The sequence below is a fragment of the Etheostoma cragini genome, chromosome 12, assembly GCF_013103735.1.
Source record: "Etheostoma cragini isolate CJK2018 chromosome 12, CSU_Ecrag_1.0, whole genome shotgun sequence".
NCBI classification, from domain to species: Eukaryota; Metazoa; Chordata; class Actinopteri; order Perciformes; family Percidae; genus Etheostoma; species Etheostoma cragini.
Genome location: NC_048418.1, coordinates 4,829,141 through 4,839,507, shown reverse-complemented (window position 1 = coordinate 4,839,507; position 10,367 = coordinate 4,829,141). Strand labels below are relative to the sequence as shown.

The 10,367-nt window shown below is 38.7% G+C and overlaps 1 protein-coding gene across 5 annotated transcripts in view; it reads right to left on the bottom strand.

Moving 5' to 3' along the window:
• astn1 (astrotactin 1) overlaps positions 1-10,367 on the bottom strand; it is a 330,603-nt gene that overhangs the window by 253,915 nt on the left and 66,321 nt on the right. For all 5 annotated transcript variants that reach the window (XM_034888865.1, XM_034888866.1, XM_034888867.1 and 2 more), the window contains exons 3-4: positions 947-1,197; positions 427-569 (exon numbers count right to left, since the gene is read on the bottom strand). In XM_034888865.1, the coding sequence (XP_034744756.1) occupies positions 427-569; positions 947-1,197 (394 nt within the window). The remainder of the gene's footprint in view (positions 1-426; positions 570-946; positions 1,198-10,367) is intronic.

Sequence of the window (10,367 nt, the reverse complement as noted above, 5' to 3'; positions counted from 1 at the left end):
GATAGACAGGAAAGGGGGGCGAGAAAGACGGACGGTTGCAAGGATATGAGCGGAGGTGGAAACGTGAAAAGGAAAACATCTAGATCTTTTACATTTTTATATCTTTTAACAAAATGTTGGCTGTACACACACAGGCAAAAACTGGAGCCCGTGAAGTGTGCCTCTGCCCATATTATTTGGCAATGTATCTAGCCATTAGATGCCCCAGATAGAACGAGTGATGCGGCCCACTCCTTCATTGCTACACTACAGACTCATCACCCATGATGCTTAAGACCCCAGTTTAGACTGGTCCTCTTTGTTTTGATGATTTAGAAAGTCCTTTAACCTCAGTGTTTTTGAAGTGTTCTTGTAGTTGATTTAATAAAACCTAGAATTTGTTTTTTTTTCATATTGGTTTGGCTGTTTGTGCATCAATCAACTTACCAGGTGTGAGGTCCATATTATTCTTGTCATTACAGCCCTGGAGGGAGTCCAGGGTACGGGTGACTTGGCTGGCAAACTCCTCGCCACCGTTCATACACTCCCGCTGCAGATGGTGACGCAGGTCTGTTATGTCGTACTCATACCTGGGGATGAGGTAGAAATCAATATGCATTATATGATCTTGGATTGTATCTAAATTAGACTAAATATCACAAGCGGCTAACATGCTTGATGAAGCAGTCAAGATTTTAAAGTGTGACATGCAATGTGGATGTAATGATAAGGGAAGGAGTTTTATAATCTTAAACCTCAGAACCTCAGAAGTGCAGACTAGAAATAAGTGTGCTGTGTGCAGGTGGCATTATATGAGCTGCTTTCTAATTAGTGAATTTTAAACAATTCTAACATCTTGTTGCCAGTGTAAAATGTGGATTAACAAACCACATTTATATATTATTCATCACACATACACACACACACACACACACACACACAAAATCCACCAAAGCCTTGCTTATACCCATCCAAAATCGGTGTCTCCCGGATGCTGAGGGTACCGCTGGAGTTTGGCCCTTGACCCCGAGAGTTCCTCAAGCTCTCCCGGGCCTGGCCTCCCATCAGCACGGAGGGGATGTAGTGGATCTCATTAGCCGCCTCGGCGCTGGCGCTCTTCTGGGGCTGAGGGATGCGACGGCGTTTACACCAGCGCCTGCGGGTGTAGAGGATCAGGACCAAGCACAGGATAGACAGCAGAAGGGCGATCATCCCGCCCTGAAGGGAGAATGATAGCATTTGAGGCAGAGACAGAAAAAAAGGGGACAGGAGGTAAAAAAAGCAAAGAGAGAAAGAGAGAGTCAAAGGGGAGAACAGATTCACAGAATCTTGCCAAGTCGAATACGGATCAAAGTCAAAGCCGTAATGCCAACAGCACAACTTGAAAAAGGTTGCAGATGCAATTTAGTGAGTAACACCTACGGTGTTTTTAAATGACAGCAGCTCTCATGCTGTTGTGCGACCCTTTCACCTTGAGACAAAGTACAGGAAAGTTCAGAACATGGCTTTTGAATGATTTCCTAGTGGAATTTAAGCAGCTATTAACCATATCTCAATTGAAAGTACTGAGGTCAAAGCCCAGATTGTTAAATGTATGGTTTACATGTTTTAACAAAGGGAGAGTCTCACAACTTGGGAATAATATGTATTTACTTTCTCCTGAGAGTCCTCTCTCTCTCTCTCTCTCTCTCTCTAATACACATACATACACATATACACACACACACACACACACAGACACACAGACACACACAGTATATATGACAAATACATGTTTGTTGAGCCAGAAACCAATATGAGCATAGACTGGAAAAGGTAACACTTTTGTGTTCAATCCTTCATGAAAAAACAAAGTGTGAACAATCTGTGTTCATAGGGGCTATGTGCTGAAACATTTCTTGGCCAGGTGCAGTCACTGCCTGCAGTCTCTCCGCCCTGGCCATGTCAAGACATGGTGCATGGAGAGATGAAAGAGAGCTCGGCCATGTAGGTCTGTCTACACTCACATTTGACATTCTTTTGTTTTGTTGTATATATATTTCTTATTTTTTTTTCAGGGACCATCTCTTTTTGAAGGGGCATTGACACACACCTTAGCCTATTCCCCAGAGAACAACAAACTGAACCTGCAAAACAACAAGATTTTTAATATCTTTGCATAACCCAAACCTTACAGCTTCAGCAGAAGATATATGCCACTCGGAAATAAACAGACACTCAGAGTTTGGGATGGCATTACACTACAATGTGGTTAAATGGTACTGCTTAATCCTAATTCTTATCAATCAAGAGTTCATTAAATGCTTCTCTTTATTTATTCAAAGTCTCCCAAACCTAAAATATCGTCTGCAGCATACCTGCCCCATTTACCACAGTTTTTAATACAGTGATTTCAAGGTAAATTAGGCTACTTATTTCTTCCATTTTGACAAGTTGAAAAAATAAAAAACTGGTGTTAGTAAAACTATAATTAGTGTAAATGTTATGGCAACCTTGGTCTGTTTTCCCACTATGGGAAACAACTGTAAGGATAATTTCACGTTATTACAATGAAGGTGTTATGGTGTTGTTGTTTTGGGTCATCAAAACCACTTATTATAAAATAGTACTCATCAAAGCATTTAAAGAGATCTTGGAACACAGATAGGGGCGGCTGTGGCTCAGTGGTAGAGTGGTTGCCTGCCAATTGGAAGGTTGGTGGTTCGATCCCCGCCCCTGCAGTCATTGTCGAAGTGTCCTTGGGCAAGACACTGAACCCCGAGTTGCCCCCGGTGCTGCGCATCGGAGTGTGAATGTGTGTGAATGTTTATCTGATGAGCAGGTGGCACCTTGTACGGCAGCCCCTGCCACAGTGTATGAATGTGTGTGAATGGTGAATGTTTCCTGTAGATGTAAAAGCGCTTTGAGCAGTTGTTAAGACTGGAAAAGCGCTATATAAATACAGCACATTTACATTATTCCAATGACTATTACTGGTCAAATGAAGCTTCGTTTTTTCTGAGCCCACTATATGGCGTTCTTGGTTTAAAGAAAAGGCGTTACCCAGGACATTACTGCGAAATCCTGGAGGTGACATGGAGAGAATAAAAAATAAAAAACGAAACAAATAAATAAACATGTACTCTAACTCTAAACTCAAGATCTAGACTTTTAGGGAGAAAAATAAAAGTATGAAGCCTACTGGGAATCAACACTAAATCAATTAACTCAAGAGCTCATGTTATTAAATCAAGATTTATTTTTTTCCCCTCCATTTCAAAGTTAACATCTCGCAAGTGAAACTTGAAGTCTTGCAAAACAAAATCAAGATCTCGCAAAATTGTTTGTCCCAGTACATGTTTTTTTTATTTCAATTTTAAAAAGATTTTTCCCCCCTCCATGTCAAAGTCAAGATCTCGCAAATAAAACTCAAGGTCTTGCAAGACCAAGTCGAGATCATGCAAAAGTCCCAAGTACATGATTTTTAGTTGTTTTTTTGTCTTTGTTTTTCCCCCCTCTATCTCACCTCCGGGAAATTACACTTAAAACTAGGGATCTCCAAATAATGGCTTCATGAACCATTAGTTGGACATGTTGTCGCCACTAAATGGTGCTCTAGTTTTAATGAAAAAGGACCAAGGAATGGCAATTCAGACTGCTTTCAACAATTTCTTGAATAGACAGCGCTATCTAGTGGGCTCAAGGAATTAAGAAAATGGTTCACAAAGCTTCCTGATGTTTCATTCTGCTATCACTACCAGTGATCTAAGCAATTAGACAATCAAACAATCAATGGCTGTGAACAAGCAAACACATTAGCCAGATAATCTAAAGCACTTTATTTAAAGATGAACCTGAAATGTCAGTAATAATCTCTCATTTCCTAGGTAAACTTTGCTACAATGAAAGATCTATGTTGAACAAGTAAGCCCATTTGAAATCTGGGCTCAATGGACAGTTTGAGTAATAATTTCACTGCTTGGTTTTGTTTTCTTTTTCAAATAAATTTGTCCCATCTGGGGGTTTGTTTAAAGCCTGTATGATAGAATGCTGGTCTTTCTGGCTTAAGGAAAAGGTCAAATGGAAAAAAGCTCTTCTGGCAGCATGTGGAAATATGGGAGAAAGAAGACTATTGTGACTTTCCATATCAGCTCATACATGTACTCCAGGAAGCAGTGATACCAGATGACTGGGTCAGGTCACATCCCCATGTTTATTTTACTTATCTTCTCTTTGATTTTAATAACTCATGAACTAGTTTGTGGGGTTGAGTGATGCAGCAGTCTCCAAACAAGTTTTTGCAGGGGATGAGGATTAAGCACAGGTACAAGATGCTCGGATGAAGGTTGTTGAGGCTGCCTCGAGGACAGGTTAGCAGCGAGGAGAGAGACAGAATCAGACAGAAACCGGAGAGCAAATGAGACAGCAAGCGTGAGAGTCAAAGAGCAAGCGGAAAAGGCGAGGACAGTGTCAGAGAATCTCGCTGAGAAGCAGGATACAGATCAAAGTCAAGTCAAGTCAAAAGCACAAAGTCTGTGGAAACACAGGGGACAGACAGACAGGGACTGTTGGTTTGAACATCATATCATATCTCTACCCTGAATTATTGCAATGAGAACAAATTTATTTATTTCCCTATCTGATGCCATTATTTGCCTTTCTTAAGGTTACTGAACAGGATATTTGAGAGAAAATGACAGGGAAGATGAGATCCAGACAGAGTGTGATTGTAATTTGGACCCATAATGTTGCACGTACAGTATTTGCAATTTACCACATCCTCGTGTCCAATATGATGCTACCCAGCTGAAAACTGAAATCAAAATCAGATACATTGTGCAATTTGGAAAATGTCAAAAAGAGTAATAAATTGTCCTATGACAGCCCAAAGAAAGAACGACAGCAGTGATATGCCACCGGAGAAGGATTTTTGTTTTAGTAAAGATTCCCACTCAGCCGGATAATCGCATGCCTATTTAAAATTAGAACAGAGTGATTTGTGTAAGTGCTCCCTCCAGCCAGGAGTGTAGAGACGTTTCTGTCTTTCCTGCCTGTATCACACTTCTTCTCTCTTTTTAATTTGATTTGAGCAATACATGGCCAAAGCATTATGAAAGAGAGAGGTTACCAATTGATGCTAAGTAAGAGTCTGGCCAAAACAATACTAGAAAAGCAAGGGTTTAGAGAAAAATGATTCCAAAAGAATGAGAGAAAAAAAATATTAGAATTAAACAGCGTGCCTGTTCAGTCAAACAAGCACAGTTATGCAAAGATAAGCAAAAACGATGAAACGAAAGATTGATTTTAATCAGTCATTTACATAAAACATCCCTTTTTGGGAATTCTAGAGCTGAATAAAAATAGCGGGGTGAGCTGCTCATATTAATTTAAATTGGCTAAAGCAAAAGGCTTATTTCCATAAGTTGTTTGCCTAATCTGCATAGTCAAGGACATTAACAAATGACACCATGATATGGGCCACTTATGCAGTAAATCTGCATGCACAATGGTAAAAAGAGAATGATTACATTATATCTGAAAGTCACTGATGAAGTCCCCTATTCATGTAAAACAATGACTGCACACTAAATACAATAGTATGTCACCTACAATCAGGGGCGTAGCACAACATTTTGGGATCTCTAGAAAGGCGTTTTCTATGGGCCCCTCCCGCATCCACAGCTATTCATTCTAAAATATTTTTGGGCCCTCCTCACATGAGGGCACTGGGTACTCAGTCCTCTTTTCCAGTTAAAAACGTAATTTGGGGAGTACACACTTATATGGTCTTCAATCATCTACTAATATGCAATAAGAAAACAATATGAAACTCAGCCTCATGACATATGTAACACGTTTTGATGAACACACATCTTAAAGGTGCACTCATGAATATTTGTGTATAGGTCGAAATGTAAAAGGGGTCATTCATGGGGCCAAATGCACAGGATTTCAGAAAACTGCAGTTCCTCTCAGCTCATTATTTTCTTATTGTTTGCTTGTTCGGTTCAGCCTCACCAGTATCATCAATCCAATTTCCAGCTGCAAAAGGCTGCTATTTTTAGTAAGAAGGCTCTAATAAACCCACTTTATCTATCTGCGTAGCTCCAGCAGGAAAGAAAGCTAGTTAGTTTATAGAAACCATGAAGCAGCTACAGAGACAGATATTTCCCTAGAGGGTTGGTGTGGACCAAAACAGAGCTAGACTAGACTTAATAGTGGCCCCAAAGTTGAGAGGTTACCAATTATTCCTCATGTTGCTTGATGTGTAAACTGTCAATAGTTTGCTTACATGCTAGCAATATTAAATTTACAATAAATGTTGTCAAATATGTGTGGTGAGTTCTACCTAAAATACCAAAGAAAAAACTATTAACCTAGCTTTAAAGTAAAATCTAATCCTATGTGAAAAAAAAATTGCTAAGAGATGCTGAAAAACAATCTGTACAATCAATTGATTTTGGAACCAATCCATAGTTAGCACTATGCCCCTATAGTATAAACTGACGGGCCAGATAGTATGTTAACACAGAACCTTCTGAGAAGCCGTCAATGGAAACAGTTTGAAAAAAGGCCAAGCACTCTAAAAAACAAAAACTAACAAAAAACAATGATTGGATAAACCATCTGTCTATTATGTCCATCATTGTTTCGAACAAGCGCACTCGTGTCACTCACACACACACACACACACACACACACACACACACACACACACACACAAACAACGCCCGTAGCAATGCCAATTGGTTTAATTTGCTGCCGTTCGGTCACAAACAAATTGCCTGAAAGCCTGAAAGAATTCATAGAACCACAATTATATGGAACTCCCGTTTCCAGCTGTAATTTAAAGAGAGATTAAAGCATGTAACCAACGGTAGCTGGGTCACAGTCATGTGTGAGTGAAACACAATGCCACCTATGTATCTGTTTTGATTAAAAGTGAGATAAAGGACTGAAACATGTCTAAAAAAAGCATCCGTTGATTTGACAGCCAAGGCGAAAGAGAGAGGGACGGAGGAATGATCTGTCAGGGTTGTGTGGGGATGATTGGAGTGGCAATGGTCGTGGAGTAATCACGGAGGTGGTTGTCATGATTAAAATGAACTTTTTGCAATGGTGAACTGGTGTGTTAATGCTAACATCAGCGGTTAAGTTGTTCTTTAATGTTTCTTTAAACATGCATCACTTCTCTTTAACATACTCAGTTGCTTTTTTTGTTTTACTAAGTTATATTTTTTACTAAGTTTAGGGGTCATTTTTTTAATATAATGCTTGTATTGTTACAGAAGAGGTTTAAGTTTGTTCTTATTGTTACTAATTTGGTTAAAAAAAAGAGTGGTTAAGGAATTTTGATAACTCAATTTACGCTATGTAATTTTTAAAGTGTACAGTTAATGTTAAATACCGCCATTGTTTCATTCATCCCTCAATAAACTAGAACAAGATGTCAAATGTCAAGTACTTCAAATGGTTCTCAATCCAATCTATCTCAGTGACAAACGTAATTCAAACCCATCAACCTGCATTAGCGCCGATGCGAAGAGGGAGCTAATATAGACCGAATGGAAAAATCTGTTTAATGTCAGGCATTACTTGGAATCAAAGTGAGGACTAAGTGGACTGTGTCCTCTTATACAGCCAATAAAACCAAACCACACATCAAAGCATGCCAGCGCTCCAGCCCCATAATCCACTTACTAACGGATGAGGATGATCTTATAATGGCACTAGTGCTCCTTATGACTTACACTCCTGTCATGTAAGTCCTGAATGGAAGAGAGAAGACATGGGCTTTCTCGGTCTGACAGAGCAGGCATGGTATTAGAGCTGAGCTCTCAATCTGTCACTTAGTCTCTGGATGCAAGGCATTAAGACACAGGAAGGCGGAAAGATCAAGACTATCTGACAGCTACAAGATAGGAAAAGGAAGTTTCTTGCTTTAAATGCAATAATCTTTAATGTAGCCAAAGGCCTACTGGTTGGATTTGATATCAAGATAGAATATTCGTGATGGAAATTGACAGTTTGTATACTTGACCATCAAAGTATAAAATGTACCACCTGCAATGGATTAAAATGAAACTTGAGTTGTGAGAATAATTAGCAACAGGTTTTATGATCCAGTGCTGATTTTGACATTGAACAGATGTGGAAGTCAAAACCCCATTTCACACATGTCACACAGAAATGAGTAATACTGATAGAAATAGATTGAATCATTTGATTCAATTTAGTGTATTCCATTAAAGCTAATATAGCATGAAGCCGTGGTTTGAGTCTGTGTGGCAAGAAGGCATTAATGTAAAACCCCACATTTGTCATGTAAACATTTATTCTCGTGGAATTAAATGAAGTCATTTGAGTTGGATGTTTTGAAGAGCTGAACAGACAATGCAAAATCAGTTACCAGTTTTTCTTAATGTACTACATCATCAGAGGGTGCGCTGCCTCTAAGCCAATATATGTAGAGCTGTTTCTCAGACTAGACTTTAGCAGCTTTCACATTATTCTGATAGCATACATTATTGCTATATGCAGCTCAAAAAACTTCCCAGCATTGGATTTAAATTTGGTACAAACAATCATGGTTCCCAGATGATATATCCTAATCACTTTGGTGGTGCCCTGAGCGGCACTTCTACAACCTATTAACCATAACTGTCCTATTTGCAAGTATAATCTGTTAGATCTGTGTTGAGTGGAATGGGAAGATGTACTTTAGTCTGCCACTTATTAAGTTAATTGGAGACTATTTTGATAATCGGGTTGAGTAATTTTCCTCTATGACAGTAAACTAATCTTTGAGTTGTGTACAAAAAAAGACATTTAAGGATGTCATTTCTGGCTTTGGGTAATGATGGCCCTTCGTGAAGCCCTTTACTTTATTTTCTGGGTTTTAACGTGCATGAACAGACGAGTGGAGAGAATCACAAACATTTACTTTAGGATTTGTGTAGTGTCCTATAATATTTTGTCTGTATTGATCTGTTTGCTGATTTATGTAGCAATATGTTTGCCTTAAATTCTAATCATGTTATGATTTTAATTTTTTTATTAGAGCTTGAGTTCAGCTCGCTAAATTGTCTTAAATACTACATACTATGCCATCATAGTCTGCAGACTCAAATAGCATTCACATGGGATATGTTTTATTCCTTAGCCCAGTTATGTTTAGTGATTGTCTTTAAGTTAAATGTAGCTGCTTTCTGCATATGTATATACAAATACTCATCATATTCTGAATCATGATTTGCACAAATGTTTAACCCGGTTCAAGCAACTATCACTCCCAAAATATCATCTGCACAAAAACAAAACTAATTTCTACACTTGTTAGGTGTGACTAATTTATTTAGTGGCAATGAATGAAATGTAGCAATTCAGTACTGTTTCTACAAATAGTCAAAAAATTGGAAATGTGCAGTGGAACGCAAGGAAAATAATAGCTTAGGTGTTCTGCATAAAACCTGATTTTCAATTGCAGTTCCTGTAGGGAATTGTGACGGTAAATGAGTCCTTGGGTTTCACCAAAAACAGAACGTCTTGTCCCGACGAACACAATGTCATGCAAATACAGGAGATAATCAATCAGCTATTCCTTTTTTGTACCAGCTTTTACCGCCTTTTTCATTAATTAAATCTCAATTCCAAAATACACAAATGTTCCAGTACTACTTTACAGGGACTGCTGAAAAACATGACTGAGACAGACTCTGTGACAAAAGGTGGCATTAAAGATGCCCCTTTATTGTTCAGTGGTGTGAGTGGCCATAAAGCTAAACATTGTCAGGCACGTATGGCAGCAGCTGGGAAATTGAAAATAAAACATTAAAGGCAACATTTGGCCTGTCAAAACCAAAGCTGTCTCTGCATTATGTCCTTTATTTCAGTCAGTCTGTAAAATATTTTAAATAGAAGCTAAGAATCCATGTTTTTTCCCCAGTATAAAGCCAGTGTGGTATCCTATACCGAGCAGCATGTATGTATTGTAGCAAACATTTCAGCTCCTGTGCAGGTCTGATTCATTAAAAGCATGTCTTTATAAGACATTGACCCTTGCTAAAATTCCAACAACACATGACGACGCCATATCAACTTTTCCTGTGGGCTTACTGAGACACAGCTTGAGGCGCAACACACACAAGAGCGGAAGAAACACATTAATAGAAAAATGATCCGGTACATCACAGACATCATGGTTTTGGTAGTTTAGTCTTGTTATCTCTAAGTATGTCGACACTGCTTTGAACCTTAAAAAAACTTTTATTTTTCAGTAGACAGTCTTATTTCGGCTGCATTACTGTTTATTGTACAAGTGGAAATAGATGAAAGATGGGAGTGCTTTGAGAACATTTGATGTGATTTAGTTAGCTCAGCTAACAATGAAGCTTTAATACTTGATCTGT